We start from the raw sequence: 19243 nt of genomic DNA on the forward strand, positions 1-19243 counted from the left end.
CAAGTTAGATAATTTGACTTAGACTCAGTTTCTTCAAGAATAAAATAGGGATAAAAATAATACTTACCTTAGAAGGTTGTTTTGAGAATTACATGAGATATGTTAGTAAAGCCCTTAGCACAGTGCCTGGCATATAGTAAGCATTTGATTAACATGCTTAAAAATAAAGAAAGCTTGTATCAGTTTACACTTACCTCAGTATTTTGAGACTATAACTCGTTATTTCCCTTTCCAACATTAAATATTGTATTTTAAAATATTTTTATAAATATTAGAAGCAAAAAAATGATATCTGATGGTTTTAAGTCAATGTGTATTTTCAAGCCAAGGGCTTTTTAAAAAATAGCTGCACCTTGTTGTCCCATGCCTGGTATGCCATAAAGAAAACAACTATTCAGTGCTTCTCCCTCTTCCTGTCACATCTTCTTTGCGGGGGAGGGGTATCTGAGAAAGGAATCCCCAATGTGGAGATTGTGCAAGGCCTAGGCAGCTAAATTGCAGGTATTTTCCACCACACCTTGAGGTTCTGCCAGTCTTCTTGCTTGTCCTATGAGAAGATATGGGGCCTAAGTCTCCCCAGCCAATCCAGGTGGCTGCCTCTGCCTCAAACGTTTTTAAGTGACGTAGAACCCGATAGGCCCAGAGGCCCCCACCACCATCACCACACTTCCTGTGTGGGGTTCAGAAACCCGCCTCCCCACCCAGTCTTAGTTGCTCGCTTCGGAAAATGGTGAGTCTCTCTCTTACAAAGCCCCCTTTTTCATCTCAGCATTGGGAGCAATGGCCCCAGGGTACTCATCTTCAGCAGGGGTTTTGAAAAAGTCCTTTGGTTTCTTTTTCAGAAGTAATAAGCCAACTGGCCTCCACCATCTTAGGTAAAGTAAGTATCCAGTGAGAGAAGAATGCCTTCGGGAAATCTCTGGAGAGTTCTGGGACTCTGCCTCTTATCAGGTGAGTAGGATGGAATGAAAAGGTGGTATTTCTCCAGACCGTGGGAAGGCTCACAGACTAACCTGGTGCTGCCCAGTGGTACCAAGTACTAGAAGATGGAAGAGACTGTGATGCCCAGTGGCCTCATGTACTAGAAGATGTAAGAGACTGTGCAATGTTAGCATGAAGAACTAGGGCTGCAGGCTTACAGTGAGCATGCCCCAGGCACTTGGGAGAATTTTCAGGGAACAACCAAAAAAAGCAGTAAGGGTGATCATATCTGCTGAAGACAAAGTAGTCTCTATGCCTTCAAGAACCAGTTTGTTCTGTCAGTGAACTACCCAGCCCTTAAGAATTAACACCAAAGAGATTAGAAGACCTAACCATCACTCCTTGTTCTGAGGAAACTAAATAGTTGAACCCAAATTCTGCACAGGATATAGTAAGCTTTGTGTCTGAGACAATAAAACACTTCATAATTTTCAGTTTTTTTCAGTTAATCAAGAGCTTTCAATGAGTTTAGTCCTTTTTGAAGCAAAGTAGACTATAAATTGATAAATAAGCAAGAGCATTTCCATATCTCATATAAGATAAATAAGATTTTTTTTAAAGGTTGCCATTTATTGAGTTCTAGATACTATGTAAAAAAATTCTTTATATGTGTTAACTAATTTAATCCTTACCTCCATTCTGGAAGGTAAACATTACATTCCCTATTTTGTAGATGAAGAAGCTAATACTCAAAGAAGTTAAATAACTTGTTTAAAACTGTACAGTAAGTGCCAAAGCTGATCTGGGAAATCAAGGCTATCTGTCTACAAGGCCTGTGCTCTCAATGACTGCATTACAGGAGGCAAAATGGCTCACTATGGTTTTATTTCAGAGACCTACAAAATGATATCACAGCTGGGGCTCCTACCTCAGAGCCACAGCCATGATGTCTCCACTTCCTGCTTCATCTTGGGTTTCTAGAGCTTGTATGCAAATGCAAATCACCTGAGGATCTTGTTAAGCTTCTGCTAGAGGAGTTCTGGATTTGGGATTGTGATTCTGCATTTCTAGTAAGCTCTCAGGCTTATTAGTTTGCTACTGGTCCAAGGAACACAGTATGAGCGTCAAGGAGCAGGATGTGACTCCTGCAGGAAGTAGTCAGGCATTTTCTTAGAGGCCTATAGTATAAACTATGCTTTTCAGAGAGAGAGAGAATATGACTATCAAAGACCCAAGCTCCCCTAGAGGTTTGGCATCATGAGATTGTGCCTAGTCTGCTCTGGCTATCGGAGTGGGGAAAAGGGAAGGTGGTGTCTCACCCATTGTAGAGACTATTGGTAAAAGAAAGGTCCAGGTATACAGAAAACTTTCAGGCAAATCCAGGGAAACTGGTCATTGTAATGAATCCCAGATATTTCTGAGTGAGGGGATCTGAAGGGCCCGGTGAAAATGTGATCAGGCTCTCTAGTGCACAGGCTGTAGTTGATAAGTAACTAAAGTTTTGAGTATTTTCATCTGTCTCAAGCATAAAACAAATGGAAAAACTGAACCATCAGACAAGAAATAACCAGAAATGGAACAAGAATCTCAGAGTTTGTACCTAACCAAGAGCTTGTTTTTCTTCTACAGTCAGAGGCCAATTTTCAAAACGGAGGTTTGGCTGCAAAATATTTTTACTATTTCTTCAGTCACCCAAAAGCAGCCCAACTTTTTCTAACTTCTGTTTGTCAAATATTGTGTGTTCATATTTAATGCTAGATGCTTTCTTGCTATGTTTCATCCCAAACTGACCAGGAACCCCTCGCTAGTACTCAGCAGTATGTGTCACTTGTCTAGGAAACAGGAATGACCGTTATCCAGTAGTGTTTGGGAAGGACTTCGGATGTTTAGAAATGCTCAGACAAGACCATGGTATGTTTTCTGCTTGAGATTTCAGCACTCACAACATTTACTAACTCTTTTTTTCTTATTATTTTATTTTCTAGTTGGTGCTTGGGGGCAAGAAGGTGAGATATGCTTTATTTCCTTGTCATGAAATCAGCCTAGAATTCTTTATATTTATGAGGAGAATTTTCTCTAGACCTCCCACAGAGACCAGTAAAAGGGGTTTCTACCATCTTCTCCTTTGCCTTTTCTTCATAAATCTAGAGATATTTCTGGCTCTAGCAAAGAAGAAGGAAACAACAGAGATCACAGGAAATAATGAGTCTTAACTATTCAAAAGAAAAAAAATTGAGACTATTAAATGAAGTTAAAAGTACCAACAGTTTTAATTTGCTTGCATTTCGTATTTGATGAGAGATTTTGTAGAGGATATGTGGCTTGAATGCATGCACGGGTACGCAGCAAATGAGCCTCTGGAGCAGCATTCCAGTGTGCATTCAGAACCACATGCCAAATACTCTGAATATGTGCATGTTTGTGTGATCATGTGTGCACATACATATGAGTGTGCCTGGCCTGGAATTACTTTCTCAGTCATAGCAGTAAAGAATGTTCCAATATTAGAAGTCTTTCTATTCAATCGACTCCTCCAGACTGAGTGAACCAATTTTGTTTAAAGGCAGTCATCGTGCCAGTCTACATTCCATTGCACTGCCTAATTTGTAGAGTCCTTGGGATAATTTTTTTTTTTTTTACCATGCAGCATGCTTTAATGTTACATTATTGACAAATGGGATATGTCAAAAGCACTAATATGCCTCAGGATAACTCATCTTCTCTGCATGCTATTGCCATTTGATTTTTTGTTTATCATTTGATTGATGCCCAATATAGATCGGTTTTTTCAAATTTACCGAGATATAGTTAACATATAACATGGTGTAGTTTAATGTATACAATGTAATAATTTGGTATATATAGTGAAATGTTTACTTAAAATCCATTTTTTTAAATAGCCTTCAATTGTTTAATGTAGGACATAGGGCCCCAAACAGCATTTCTTATACAGCCATGGGGAATTTGAAGTTCCATTGTTTTTTAAAGGCTGAAGAAAGTAGGGACTAATCTTAACAGCTGATAAAAGTATTTCTAGTGATTTTTTTATCATTTCCTTTTCAAAGAATGAAGATATCGGTAAGAGGATTTTCACTCTACACAACCTCTTTTCAAATGTGGGACAAAATGGTCATAGAGGACAATCACCATAGGAAACATTGAGAACCAGAACTTTTTGAGGGAAAATACAACTATCTCTCAATAGCACGTGCATGAGAAGTGCTTGTTTGATTGTTGCTGTCATATCTGATCATTGCTAAATGTGATATGTATCCCTGTGCATACATTCAGGAAAGAAGATACATGTGGGTGAGGATTGGAGTCACCACACGTTTTTATATAAATCATTGAATGCAGAGATGGTGTCTTATTTACCTGGCCCACTGCCTGGCACAGAATAGGTGCTCAATGTATATTTTTTTAATGAATAAATGATTCCCTTCCCTTAAGAAGCTGGTCTTTTGTGAGAGATAAATAATTGATGATATAGTGTGTTGCATGCTATGATATAGTTAGGTATGAAGTAAAATAAAATAAAATATAAAGAGAAGAGTGGTCAACTCTACAGAGAGTAGTTGGGGAAAGTTCCCCAGAGGAGGTGATTCTTCAGCTGAATTTTAAAGGATGAGCTTATATTCTAGGGAAGAAGAGTATTTTAGGCAGAGGAGATGTAGGCTGTTTAATATGAGGTTAAGAGTCTAACTCTGAAGCTAGACAGCCATATTTGAATCTAGCTGGACTTGCTGAGTTTCTTTGAATAATTTATTTAACTTTTCTGTGCCACAGCATCATCATGTGTAAAATAAATAATAATGATATGTAGCCTGTAAGATTGTTATGGGGATTGAATGAATGATTCACTTAGAACATTATCTGACATATAGAAGGCAGTAGGTGAATTTCAGGTATTATCATAAGGGAACCATGCAGACTAGATAATAAGCATTACAGGTTATTGAGCATGTATGTTCTAGGTATTGCCCTAAATATTTACCTGAATTTCCTCATCTAATTTTAACATCCATATTCTACAGATAAGAAAACCAAGGTTAGAAAATAAATAAATAATCCAATCACAGAGATAACTATAAATGCAGATGTAGCTGATACTGAAGCTCATTTTCTTAACCATTATGAAATACTGCCTCTGGATGTGATAAAATCTTTGTGAGCATACACCCTATTTCTAAGCATAAACATCTAGGCCTTCGTATGAGCATGTGTAAGTCTGAACTGTACTACTAAATTTGTGCCAATGAAAGTTGTGTACGATTTTCTTTACGTCTCTTTTTCAAACAAACACAAGCAGAGTAAATATCTATTTACTTTTAAATTATTTTATTTATGATTTCCAGTTTATTTAACATCTCTTAAAACATCAGTACTGAAAAATTATTTCTAAGTGGAAATACTATCAGCTACCTATTGTAATTATACTTAACTCTCAATTATTAGCAGATGGGTAAACCTGAAGAATGACTTGTTTACTTACATTCTGTGTGATCTCAGCCAGAGAGCTACCTGAGTAACTGAGTCAGAACTCAGTTCTGTTCTCCATTGTAACAGGACCCTAAGAAGAAAAGGAAAAAAGTAACTAACATTTTTCCTGAGCATCTGCTATGCTCTATCTATATTCGCTTTCATAATCCATTTAATTTTCACAAATGCCCTGTGAGATACATGTTTTATCTCCATTCTCCAGATGAAGAAACAGGCTCAGAGAAGTGAGATGACTTGCCCTTGGTCACACAGCCTAAGGCAGATCTGGAATTCAAACACAGGGCTTCTGACTCAGTCCAGTGATCTGTGCCCAATAGCATACTGTAGCAAAACACCTCGGAGAAAAGACTGTCTCTGAGCACCACCACCTCTTCTCTCTTCTAGCTGTCATATCCAGGCTCAAGCATAGCCTAGTGCTGCCCAGTGTCCCAGCCACAAGTCTTCCAGGAAATGAGGATGCACGCCAGCCCCATATTCCCGGGACAAAATTGCCTGCTGTGGGAAACGTGGCTGGGTCCCCAAATTCTATTAATGAATTTCAGTTGTCCACGTCAATAGTTCCTCCCTCTAACAAAAATAATTGAGAGTTGATTATACTCAAGGATATTTAAAATAGAGCCACCTTTTATTGGAATACTATTCCCTTAAAATATGTATAATGCATTACATAATTTAAGGGCAGTAACAACAGAGTGGTACAGAATAAAAAGAAAGATGTTTAGAGCATTTTAGATCTTTCTTCCTAGCAATTGCCATCAGTTTGGGCTCAAATAAACTCTTATAGAAATTCAAATAAAGAAGAAGAAAGATGTTTGATCTCTATTATGAGGGATCCTGTTAGTTATGAGAACTTCTGAATAATGAAAAATAGGTAAGCCCAAATATCAGCAATTCAAAAATATCAAGGTCTTTATCTCTGAGAAGACCTTTTAATATCTATATGGAATATGATTTTTGCTAATGTAAGAGGATAAGCTTGAAGACTTCTATAATTTTTCAGCTTTAGTATTTGAAGACTTTCTGAGCTTCAGTGCATGTAGACCAAGAAGCACATATTGATATATTATCAATTTGACATTTCTGAGTTACATTCAGAAGCTTACCTCATGGGCTAACTACATGTCCCACCTTTAAGGCTGGGGACTTCCTAAAGGATGGCCCTCTTTGGGAATTCTTGGGGGATTGTGTACAGTTCCCTTGAAAATTTTTACCTACAATTTAAACTTTAACCAAGATTATTTTCTTACCAGTCTTTCCTTTTTTCATTTTCAGATGAATCTTCTGTTATACTGAAAAGTAAGTTTATCAGTCTTTTATGAATGCCCTATTTGAGGATGCAGTTCAGTGTGGACAGAGGAGAAGTAATTGACTGAGAGAGATTAATCCCAAGAACTGAGGCCCTCTCAACATTATATTTCCAACACTCATTTTAGAAACATTACAAATAGAGACTTTTATAGGTTTTTGGTTACTTCTATCCTCCCTTTCCCAAGTCCCCATGTCCATGCCTAAACTCTGAAGTCACCTTCAAAAGGTTCTCTAGTCCCCCTTTTCCTACATAGCCCCTTTTTCATACCCTATAGCCAGCGGTGTTCCCTTTTGACAAGAAAATCTAAGACCTAGATGACACATGACATTTTGCATTTGGTTGATTCTTTTGTTATTAATTTGCCTTTTCTGAAATCTTGTTGGCTTCTTCTTCCAATTTCCCTTCTCTTTACCCCATTCTCCAGTATATAAAGTCTCCATCTCCGGGACAAAGGTAATGCTGACATGCCCTGAGGATTCTGAATCTGGAACAATAACATGGGAAAAAAATGGTAAACCACAATCGCATCAAGAAGACACGCTATTATTGGAGAATTTTTCAGAAATGGAGGATAATGGTTATTATTCCTGCTACACAAGTGCCTCTAAGAACAATCGCAATTTGCTCTACCTGAAAGCAAGAGGTAATATAGGTCTCCAGCGTAAGCCCTACTAGATTCTTTAGGGAAGACCATTTCAAAAGGGTACCCTCGATTACCTCCCATAACACAACTCACAGTATCCTGACATCTTTGTGTTTCTCCTATAGTCAATACTAGGACTCTCAGGGGCCACACAGCATCATTTTTTTTCTGAAATACAGATTAAAAACCAATATGGGGCTGTCTAAATAAGCTCAGTCAGCACTTGATCTAAAACAACAAATTCCCAAGGGACAGAATTAATTCATTTGCATTATAGCACATCCAGAATTATGACAAACTGATGTGTGTCCATCTGATGCTTTATCCGGAGATAAATTCTTCAGGAGGATTTGCAAAGGAGACTCAAAGCTACCATAATAAAATGCCATAAGCTAAGGCATCATAATAAATAATAATAATAGTAATATTTATTGAGTGCTTATTAAGTTTTAAGCAGTACCACCAAACACTTGCCAGGAGTATTTTTTTTTTCCATATAATCCTCTTAACAACCATGTGAGTTAAATACTATTTTATTCCCATTTTATAGATGAGAGGACAGAATCTTTGTGAATTGAAAACACATTTCACAATTCTCACAGCTAATGAGTAATGGAGCTGGGACTTGAACCCAGATTGACACCAGAGCTTCTATCCATAACAGCCACACTTTGTTCATCATTATAAATGTATTAAAAAGGAAGGCTCTGGTTGTGGCCAGCATGTGGGTCTTGAAGGGAGAATCCCCTTCATTTGTTCCTTCCTCACACCCAGTGTCCTTGTGCCTTCTCTTTTTGATGATTTTTCCTCTTCTCCCCACCCCCCTGTCCCCTGCAGTATGTGAGAATTGCATGGAGGTGGATCTGATGGCAGTGGCCGTAATCATTATTGTTGACATCTGCATCACTCTTGGCTTGCTGTTGCTGGTGTATTACTGGAGCAAGAATAGAAAGGCCAAGGCCAAACCTGTGACCAGAGGAGTGGGTACTGGTGGCAAGCCCAGGGGTAAGACCATTGAGTTGGGTTAGAGGAGATTCCCACCAAGGGGGATATCTAGCCTGGGCCAGAAGAGGCAGCAAGTCCATGGCTAGGCAAGACAGCTTCTACAGAACATTCACTATACTGCCAAGATCTCAACAGAGGGTTTCGCATCTCAGATCACTCCTCTCCTCCCCATTCTAGAAAAGTGCCAAAAAAGTTTATTAACAGAATGGGCTTCCTCAAATGCCTGTCAGTGTTCTGCAATAATCAGATTTCACCCCTAATCTGTGGGGAGAGAGACTTTTAGACATTAGTTCTGCCTTTTCCTTTCCCTTCCTCCATGAGTAAGGAAACAGTGGAAGGACCATAAGCTGAGGAAAGTCACAAAAGGATAAGAACAGTGTATATTTGGGGTGGGAAGGCATTAGCAATGAGATGAAAGAAAGAGAAGAGAAAGGGAGACTGAAACGGAAAAAGGAAGAAGTGGAAGAGAGAACAAAGGGGTTTTCGATCCTTGATCTGGGTCTCATTGCACTCCTACGTGGAAACAAATCCTTCTCTCATCTCTCCTCCGCAGGACAAAACAAGGAGAGGCCACCACCTGTTCCCAATCCAGACTATGAGGTAACAAGGGATAGAATGGGGAGAAGGGGTCTTTCTATGGGAGAAGAGGACAGGTGGGACTCTCCATCTGGCCCACCAGACACTTCAAAGCCCACCCCCTCAGTCAAGGTTCCAGAACAACCCACTCTGTGCCTCCCTCTGCCTCCTTCATGATAGAATGGGGCCATCTCAAAGCCTGCATGGCTTCCTCCACTGGGAGGAGTGGGGGTGGCAGGTGGCAATACTCCTCTTTTTCTTTTTTTTTTTTTCTTTTATTCATTAGCTGGGACAAAGCCATGGGGAATACCATATATGTAAATTCTAACATGATAAACTCAGAACTGATGTTCCGCCAGAATGTACCAATACAGTCATATCGGTTGTTGAATTTTTAAAATACTTCACTGGCAAATAGCCTCAAGCATCTCCCACCCCCAAAATACACTGCCAGATATTATGGCCTCCCCCACCCTGGACTGCTTCTTGATTAAGCAACTAAAAAGTTAATGTCTGGCATAGCAGAGAACCATCAGGATTGTTCTGATTGTTTGCTGTATGTATAATACCAATTGTTAAATATTTTGAATATCACACTTGGACAATTTCAACAAATATTTATTTAGCACCAGCCAAGCATGTGGTATTCATTTTCCCATGAGTAACTTCATTTCTTTCTGACAAAAGCCCTGAGAAGTGGGTCTTTAGATTCCCATTTTTGAGATTGGAAAGCTGAGACTTACGGAAGGAAGTGACGCAATTAAGTCTATTACAAGTCCATGCCAAGTTAAAGTTCAAGCCTGCCTCCTGACTCCTAGTTCAAGGTTCTTTCCATTACACTAAAGCTAGGTCTTCAGAGGGCTGTCTTTTTGAGGAACCACCTCCTCCTATCCTGCTGACCACCCCTCTCTACTCCACCCCTAGCCCATCCGGAAAGGCCAGAGGGACCTGTATTCTGGCCTGAATCAGAGAGGCATCTGACAGCTCCCAAGGACACTGCTTCCCATTGGCCCAGACCTGGCTCCTCTTCAGGCACCTGTTCCCTGGGCAAGTCTTGGACTCCACAGAATTGCTCCTCTGCTTCTTGTGGAACTCACACCTGCAGCCTTGTCCCCAGCTCCCTCCTTCCTGCCTTCTCTGCTGGTGCACAGTCCTGGGATATTGCTGCCTTATTGTCCTTTGAAATATCATTGCTACTCACCCCTTCACACCTGGCCTGTACCTTTGTCTGAATATTTATTTCTGCTGTTCATCACCGCCCCCAATTCCTGTCTTCCCTGGTGAGTGTTACTTCTTCCTTCCGTTCCCTCCTTTTCCTGTGTATAAGATGCCCCATCCCTAATTATTCCATCTACCTTCCTATATTTTCAGCTCTCTCTTTGGCAACCCTCTGTGGGAATGGACTGGATAAATGTTGGCAGAGGTCTTGGCCCTGAGCCAGGCCTTTGTTTCCTCTCTCCTATCTCCAATGTAGGCCCCTGGGCAATCGTTTCCATGTCCATGAATGTGTTAGGCTCCTTGTCAGCTGAGAGAGAGAAGAAATAAAGTGTGTTTGGCTGCAAGAATTGTTGTTCCTCTTTTCTGAAAGGCCCTCAGAGGCTGCGTCATTTCCTGAAACAACTCAGGTCCTCTCTACCTTTGACTAAATTCCCCAGCCATGATCCCAAAGGCAAATACTACATGTTTTCACAATGGGTAGAGCATTATTTGAAGCTCTCTTTAGAGAAGGCATCAGGAAATAGTTGAGAGAGAGAGAGAGGGAGAGAGAGAGAGAGAGAGAGAGGAGAGGAAGAGAGAGAGAGAGAGAGAGAGAGAGAGAGAGAGACTGCAAGCTTGAGCGAGAAGATAAAGAGCAAACAATTAGTCATTTGACTAACTTTTCTTGGAGAAAAACATCAAGGGTGGCAGAGTGATGAGTCCCTGACAGAGTGGTCAGTTCAAAAACATGGATGAGACAGAAACAAAGGCTTTAAAAGACAGATGAAGACAGCAGTGAGAAGAGTGGAAGTGTAAAAGTGTTGAGGGATGGAACACAGATTTCCACAAACTGCCTCTAAAAGGAGGAGCCCCAGAGTCAGGGAGAGGGAAGTAGGGCAAGGAGGTGCTGTCACGCCTTCTTCCACTCTGAGAGGCAGCAGCCTGCAGCCAGAAGCAGCTGTGGTTTAGCAGCCAGGATGTGGAGTGTGTGCAGAGAGAGGGTGAGAGAGATGCAGCAGCAGCCAGAGGCCGGTGTGGGAGGGCTTCTTTCTCAGTCTCCCAGGGTACACACACAGCTTGCAGCGAGAGGAGACCAGAGCACTGAAGATCTGCTTTAGTCCACTCAAGCCAGTGGGTTCTCTTCTCTCCCTCTCTGAACTCAGAAACCTCCCTGCTCATCACAGGGCTATTTATGTATGTGACCAGGACTGAAAAAGCCATTTGTGGTTACCAGTCCCCCATATACTATTCACACTCAGCCTTGGGCTTATGGCTACAGTTTCTATTTGATAGTCACTGTTGAAACACGGCTTCTTTCCCTCTAAACACTCAATACTTATGCTCACAACATCTCCACGATGTTGACCTTCACTAGCCAGATCAGCAGGCTGGCCTGGGAGTGGAGTGGAAGTTTTGTCCCTGGTATAATTGATGGTGCTCAGTCAAGGGGAAGTGAGGCCTAGCATGAGTATTTACTGTGTTCTAGAAATTGTGCTTAGAACTTTAGGTGCATTATCTCATCTAATAAAGGTTCATTATCTCATTTAGGTGCATTATCTCATTTAATTTTTATGATAACTTGACAAGGTAGATGTTGTCCTTGTATATCCATGAGACTATGGGGGCTCATTTGCCCAAAGTGTACAATTAGTGAGGAACAGAACTGGAATTAGCAGCCAGTAATGTTCAGCTCCAATGCCAACTGTGATCATGAAGAATGCTCTCCATTTTCCTGACTTAAGAGCTCTGTATGTGATTGTTTAGGTATTCCTTCAATGAGTGCTCTTCTGATCACTCATGTGGCAGGCAAGTACCATGTTAAATGCTAAGGAGACACAAATAAACCGTTCCAGTCTTCAAAGAGCTTGCAGTCATATAACAGTGCCCAGGCATGCAAAAAGTTAAACAACAGCAGAAGAACAAATGTGACTAAGCACTTGTTAGTGCTACAGTGTTGCTGGTGTTCTGAGGAGGGACTGAGAAATGAGACAGTCTGGAAAGTTCCATGGATGAAGAGAGACTTGATCTGGGCCTTGAAGGGAAGGATGGATAGAATTTGAAGACAAAGAAGGCTCTCCACTCACTGAAGATGAAATAGATAACCTAAATAGAAAGAAATAATACCAATTCTGTACAAACTCTTCCAGAAAATTGAAGAGGGAATACTTCCAACTCATCTAAACTTATCTTCTATAATGGTTAATTGTATGTGTCAATTTGGCTAAGCCACAGTACCCAGATATTTAGTCAAACAAATCTAGATGATCTGGATGTTGTCGTACAGGTTTTTTTGAGTTGAGATTAACATTTAAATTAGTAAACTTTGAGTAAAGCAGGATACTTTCCATACTATGAGTGAGCCTCATCCGATCAGTTGAAGGCCTTGTGAAAAAACAGACTGAGGTCCTCTGAGGAACAGAAAATTCTTTGTCTCTGAACTGTCTTTAGATTCAAGATGCAACATCATCTCTTTCCTGCGTCTCCAGCCTGCTAATCCACTTTGCAGATTTTGTGGCAAACTCTAAGCAATATACTTTGATATTAAAATCAAAGACATTACAAGAAAACTACTGACAAGATCCCTTATGAATAGATGCAAAAATTCTTCATAAAATTTAAGTAAATATAATCTGATAATATATAAAAAGAAAAATATATAATGACCAAGGAATGCAGGATTGGTTTAATAGATCATGCCACCAAAGTAGTTTACCATATTAACAGACTAAAAAAGTAAAACCATGTAAACATATTAATCAATGCAGAAGAAGCACTTGACAATGCTCAACTATTTTTGCTAAAAATTCTCAACAAACTAGAAAGAGAATGGAATGTCCTCAACTTGTGAAAGAGCATCTAAAAAAAACCTACAGCCAACATCATGCTTAATGCTGAAAGACAACGCTTTCCCTCTAAGATCACAAATGAGGTAAGAATGTTCTCTGCACTCCTGTCAACATTATACTGGAGATTCTAACTAATGCAATAAGCCAAGAAACTGAAGTAAAACACATCCAGATTGGAAACAAAAAAGTTAAACTGTCTTAGTCACAAACTACATGATTATCTATGTAGAATACCTAATGGGATCTACAAAACAAAAACTACTAGAATTAATAATTGAGATTAGGAAGATTTCAGGGTAAAAATTGATTTACAAAAAGCAATTATATTTCTATATATTATCAATGAACAATTGGAAATTGAAAATTTTTAAGTACCATATATGATAACATAAAAAAATATAACATATTTAGAGATAAATCTGACAAAAGACATGTTCATGGATTGGAAGACTCATCATTAAGACATCAATTCTCCCCAAATTGATCTATAATTTCAGTACAATCTTAATCAAAATGCCAATAGGCATTTTATAGTAAGCATTTGAGAAGCCAATTTATATTGGAATGCCAAGGAACTAGAATAACAAAACTACTTTCTTTAAAAGTTGTATCCCAGCCATTCCACCTCTGAGTATTTATCCAATAGAAATAAAAGCATATGTCCACACAATGACATATATTAATGTTCATAGCAGCTTTATTTGTAATAACCAAAACCAGGAAGCAACCCAAAAGACTATCAACAGATGAATCGATAAACAGCTGTGGCATATCCATACAATGGAATACTACTGAACAACAGAAAAGGAATGAACTATTGAAAGATGCAACAAGATGGATGAATATCAAAATAATTATGCTGAATGTAAGAAGGCAGACCAGAAAAGGGTACATAATATATTATTTCATGTATATTAACTCTAGAAAAATGAGAACTAATCTGTAATGACAGAATCTGTAATGACAGAAAGTGGATCAGTGGTCACCTGGAGGGTGTGGAGATAAGGAGAGGGAGCGGGGAGGGATTGCATGCAAAGGGGCACAAGGAAACTGTTCAAAGTGTTGGATACGTTCATTATCTTGATCGTGGTAGTGTTTCACAAGTGGGCTACATATGCCAAAGTTTGCCAAATTTTACGCTAAATATATGCTGTTTATTTGTGTCAGTTTACCTCAGTAAATCTGTTTTTTAAAAGCACACAAAAAAATAGAGCCATAAGGGACACAAGATTCTAGAAGGGCTCAGATGGAGGGAGGGCAGTGTTTCTCAACTTTGGCTTCCTGTTAAAATCGACTTAAGTCCTGATGCTCCAGACCAATAAAATTAGAATTTCTGGGGGTGGAATCACCCAGAAACCAGTATTTTTAAAGTTCCCAAGAGTTTCCAACATATGGCCAATGTTGAGAACTAGTGAGAGGTATGGTGGGATATAAAGGCATATGAGGAATCAGGTGAAAGGAAGTGTGCAGTGTGTGAAAAGGATACAAGCACTGGTACAATACAAGCCATGAAGGGTTGCTCAGTGGAGGTACTCAGTGTGAAAGCAATATCTAGGGTTAGAAGGACTATGGTAGTAGGGATATAAAGGGTAGGAATAAATCATAACCATGAATGCAGCATCTGTTGTAAATTGGAAGTTCATTCTGTCTCTACCAAAATTGGGGTCTGTGTATATCGTGAAGAGATAGTGGTCAGAATCATCCAGATCTCTGGCAATATAGTTTTTAATTCTTTTTTCTTTGGGGAACCCTGGTCTAGAAAATGCTTACTCTCATTTAAATGTCCTGAAGTTCACTAAACTACTCTTACTCAGAGAATAAAAGGAGAGGTTCCCACCTATGGTAGACAGGAACAAGCATGAAGGACACAGAGTAAGGGACCTCAGTTCTTCATTTAAACCAAGGACTCTGAATTGGGGTTGCTTCAGAATTACTCAGGGACTACATGCCTAAAGTGGGGCCCACGTGTCTATATTCTTAACAATTCCCTCAGGCTCTCAAAGATTCAGAACCACCACTAACCCACTAACCAAAGAAACCAAAGATGACATCCATTGAAAATATCCTAAGTCCCCACCTAGTCTCAAACTCCAGCTCTCCAAGTGAGTGGAGAGGAATGCATTTTAATTGATGAAGGGTTTCTGTTGCCAGTTTATCCTGCAGGAGACAGAGGCAAAGGTTCTGGGAAAAGTAAGATAAATGGTATTAAAGGGGTCTAGGCTAAGACTTCTCACAGCTAGTGGCTACTGCACAATGAGGTTAAAAAGCCAAGGCCAGCCCCTTAGCAGAAGTGGGACTTTCTCACACACATTCTCTGCATCTTGATAAGAAGTGAGTCTCAAGGCCTTTGATGTCTCTACCACCTCCGCTCGTGATGTCATGGAAACTTTTGTGCGGCTGAGTCCCTGAACACAGCAGCCACCCTCAGCTGTGGTGAAGAAGCCAAAACCCAGGAAGGGTTACAATGGGTGGCTAACTGGAGACAACAAATAGCAAGGGAGTACGTGGGGGCAGATCCTGAAGAGAGTGCACCAGGCCATAAACACCAGTGAGGCAGAAAGTGATGAGAAGCTGTCCATTAGACTGTTCATGTGGGGCAGAGGACGGGAAGCAATGAAGGAATGATACAGATTGGCAGGGAGAGCAAGGACCCAACCAAGGCAGGACAATTCCCATGCCTTGCTCAGGAGGCTTGAAAAGTCCAGGCGCCTGCTGAGTGAAAGAAGACATATTTATTGACTGAACAAAGAGAGAAGGTGTGGTTGATAACTGATGCTCCTATAAGCCACCAATCTCAGGTTCACTTGTTCCGAGGCCAGTTTTCACCAAGACGGCTGTACTGAGCATCATTCCGATCACGAAGGGGCTGAGAGATGAAAAGGGGAAATAGTGTGGCAGAGTCAGAACTCTCCTGGGGAGGACCCCAGTGGGTCCCAGAGATGAGAGTTTATACCTGACCTTTCCAGACCCTCCCCCAGTGAATTCCGCACTAGGACCCCTCGTACATGCACATAACACCTAGTGTCAGTTTCTCCATCCCCACTCACTCCTCCTCCCATTCTCATCTTTCTCCTCTGGACTCACCTGATAGAGCTGGTCATTACTCAATAAATGTTGAGTCTCAGCAGCTAGAAGAACCAGGGAAAGAGAGTTATAAAGGGCATAGGAGGATGAGACAGTGAGACCCCACAAACACTGCAGGGGGCCTGAAGCTGGTCACGCCCTCAGAAGTCTGCGTGAGTAATATGGGGACACAAGTTCTTTCAATAACCAGTTGTAAAAACACTTATGAGGACTGCAGGAATGATTCCCAAATGAGACACAACCCACTTGCCAGCCCCATTCCTTAGCAGGTACACAGTCACCCACACCTACATCCACAACACACATGCATTCATGTACACATACATTACACACATGCCACACAGACACACACACACACACACACACACACACACACACACACACACATTCTGTCCTTTCCACTTACCCCTAGAGAACCTTCCAGTCTCATGTCCAGCAAAGCAGTAGACTCCCAAAGCAAGGAGGATAGTGGCAATGATGTCAGTGACAATGATGCCAGCCAGGGTAGCTGAGTCCAGCTCCACACAGTTCTGGCACACTATGGGGGAAGGGAGGCAAGAAGAGAGGTGGAAACCATCCTTACCTCCTAAGGAAGCATCAAGACCTCTCATGCCAAGACCCAACTTAAGATTCTTGGAGAGAGGCCTGCTGCTGACCTTGCTATAGCCACCTCTTCCTTTCATCCCAAGGAATCCCTAAGGAGAGCCAAGAAGTAGTCTCAGCTTTATAGGAATTTAAATAAGGCAGGAGACCAAATCACTCTCTCAACTTAGCCCCTACTGCTTGGATCACAAGGCTTGAGTTACTTCTCTTTCTCCATCAGTTAAGTTCTCTCAAACTCCCAAACTCTGGCTTGTACTATTATAAGAGTAACCCCAGTTTGTTTAGAGAACAGATTGTTCCACCATAGCCCCCTCCAGCTAGAAAGTTCTCATATCCAGAGGCCCCATCCATTCCAACCCAAAGTGTTCAGGCAGCACATACTTCTATAATATACTTGTAAAGTATATAATTTGATGTTGTTTTCATATGTCTCATTGCACAGATACACTCCTCGTGGGTCCAGGATGCGTTTTCCCAGGTCCAGACTTTGGTCGTTTGAGGACAGTTTTCCCCTTGTTCCCTGTAGCCATATGGTGCTTCTATTGCAATTCAAAAGCACTTTGTCCTCAACTTCATCCACGAGATTCTGGGAGAGGCTCACTAAGGAAAAAAATACCGTGACTAGAGTCAGCACTTTGGTCTAAACTAGACTCCTAGTTCTGCTGAGGCTCATACTTAAGAAGGACTCCTTTCCAAGTCTAGGACAGTTTAAGGCTTCCAGCAAAAGAGAGAGAAGTCACAAGAGAAAGGCTTCGGGATGCTCCCCCATGAACTGCAGGGGTCAGGAAAGGCACAAGGATGCAGTTCAAGCAGAGGGCAGGCCCTGATGGATACAGAGCAAAAGAGGAACTGTAGAGTTGGGTTGATCTAAGAACCATCCTGGAAATGTGTTCAGACCACTGATTAGAAATAAGAGGGGAGCATAGGCTGCTGAAGCATCCAAGAGATGTGGAAAGGCAAAATGTTCCTCACTTGGAGGTGTCCACATTTTTTTCTCCAGGAAAACTAATTCTACTTCCCAGCTACCTACAACACTTTCACTTCAGCTTCTCTCCCTCCTCTTTCCTCCCCCTTTGCCTCACTCCAACAACTACCAAGAGAATGGAACTCTCACTGACTAAAGCTTTTCCCAGGGCCAATAACGATTGGGGGTAGGAGAAAAGCTAGTATGACTTACCAGCCCACCGGTCCAGAAGGGGATCCAGGGCAAATTCCATGTAAAGATTTTTAGTTGTGCTACACTTGCTTAAAAGAAGGGGTCAAAAAACTTTTTTTTATCAAATCCATTCTTGGGGATCCACACAAGTCAAGTCTTGTGGAGAGTTTAAGGGCTGGAAGTATGCACAGCACCTTTCTAAATCTACTGAATTGCTTTGACTGAGAACACCACCAAAACCCAGAGGAAAAGTGGAATCTACATTCTCCCTGAGCTTTACACTCTGTTACCAATTTGGATATAAGAACATCCTCTAGAAAATCCCAATGCCTCTGAAGCAGGTCAGGAATATATGTGTGTGTACTCTGGGAGAAACATGTACATCGGATACTTCACATCCTACACTCATATCTTATTTGGAATCTGTTTCCAGTGAAAATGCTGGATGTCCCAAAACAGCTGATTCCTAGGATAACCATTCATCCCAGTCTGCCTGAGATCAAGGAGGTTCCTGGACTATCAGTTTTAAAACCAGGCAAACAGGGATGAGTTGGTCATTCTCCTACCCCAAATCTGCCTTCCCTCATGCTCAACCTAAAGTTAGCTCTTCTCTTAAAGCAGCAAGACACCCAAGGCCAAGATGCACCTCTAACTAGAGCTGGTCAAGCCAAAAGCCTGTTTCTCAGACACTGCCCTACATTCCATCCTGCCCTCCTTGACAACCCTGCCTAGTGAATTAAAGCTAGCACTGAGAAGAACTTTCAAGTTGTCCTCGCTGCAGGTGGTAATGTCCCTCTCAGGTCCCTTCTCCTAGATGCTCCCGCCCACCTGGAGAAGCCTTACCTTGGGAGAGAAGGGCAGCCAATATCAGGCCAGCCAGAAACCTGCTGTGTTCCATCTTCCAACAGAATTCATTCAGTAGATAGACCCAGGTCACAGATCTATCAGCTAGGATGAGAGCTGCCCTCCGCCAGCAGACTCACTGGTACCGGAAAAAGTAGAGGGTGGGGGAGGAACTAGAATAAGCCTATTTCTCTGTTCTCTGCTATTGATGATAGGAGACTGTCAGAGTAAGGGTTAGCTGGGGGTGGGGTAGGAAGGAAGCAGGTGCAAATTTCTCTCTCTGAGCTGAAAGCTTAGGGGTGGAGTGAAAGGGAAAGCAGAGACTATAGAAAAGATTGCCTGGACTCCTAAGAAGTAAAAGGAGATTTAGGATGACCTTTCCTGAGTCACTGATGAAAAATATGAACTTCAGAGTTCCTATGAACAACATAAGTACATTTACTTGCCACCTAAAACTGCCACCTGTCAAAACTTAAGAAAAACTGTGACCCTCATCCCATACCAGCTAAGTTCCTCCCACTCCTGATCTTTCTTGGGATCTTGGCCAAGGTCTTTCTTTG

General features: G+C 41.2%; 2 protein-coding genes across 2 annotated transcripts; one reads left to right on the plus strand and one right to left on the minus strand.

Moving 5' to 3' along the window:
* Positions 1-653: 653 nt before the first annotated feature.
* On the plus strand, positions 654-10521 carry CD3E (CD3 epsilon subunit of T-cell receptor complex). Its single transcript, XM_039888049.1, has 8 exons — positions 654-730; positions 843-951; positions 2907-2927; positions 6694-6717; positions 7155-7373; positions 8211-8378; positions 8932-8978; positions 9879-10521. The coding sequence occupies exons 2-8, from the start codon at positions 903-905 to the stop codon at positions 9933-9935; spliced, it is 585 nt and encodes a 194-aa protein (XP_039743983.1). The 5' UTR covers positions 654-730; positions 843-902; the 3' UTR covers positions 9936-10521.
* A 4575-nt stretch (positions 10522-15096) lies between these two features.
* Positions 15097-18881, minus strand: CD3D (CD3 delta subunit of T-cell receptor complex). Its single transcript, XM_039888050.1, has 5 exons — positions 18684-18881; positions 17066-17284; positions 16488-16619; positions 16082-16125; positions 15097-15863 (listed from the first exon to the last, which is right to left on the minus strand). The coding sequence occupies exons 1-5, from the start codon at positions 18736-18738 to the stop codon at positions 15798-15800; spliced, it is 516 nt and encodes a 171-aa protein (XP_039743984.1). The 5' UTR covers positions 18739-18881; the 3' UTR covers positions 15097-15797.
* Between the last annotated feature and the right edge of the window lie 362 nt (positions 18882-19243).

The sequence above is a fragment of the Pteropus medius genome, unplaced genomic scaffold, assembly GCF_902729225.1.
Source record: "Pteropus medius unplaced genomic scaffold, Ma_sr-lr_union100, whole genome shotgun sequence".
NCBI lineage: Eukaryota > Metazoa > Chordata > Mammalia > Chiroptera > Pteropodidae > Pteropus > Pteropus medius.

Coding starts and splice junctions, on each gene's coding strand:
- CD3D (XM_039888050.1), bottom strand. CDS start 18,738: ATGGAACACAGCAGGTTTCTGGCTGGCCTGATATTGGCTGCCCTTCTC. Junction 17,285..18,683: donor GGCTGCCCTTCTCTCCCAAG/GTAAGGCTTCTC, acceptor TTTTTTCCTTAG/TGAGCCTCTCCCAGAATCTC. Junction 16,620..17,065: donor TTTACAAGTATATTATAGAA/GTATGTGCTGCC, acceptor CTTCCCCCATAG/TGTGCCAGAACTGTGTGGAG.
- CD3E (XM_039888049.1), top strand. CDS start 903: ATGCCTTCGGGAAATCTCTGGAGAGTTCTGGGACTCTGCCTCTTATCA. Junction 6,718..7,154: donor ATCTTCTGTTATACTGAAAA/GTAAGTTTATCA, acceptor CCCATTCTCCAG/TATATAAAGTCTCCATCTCC. Junction 8,979..9,878: donor TTCCCAATCCAGACTATGAG/GTAACAAGGGAT, acceptor CTCCACCCCTAG/CCCATCCGGAAAGGCCAGAG.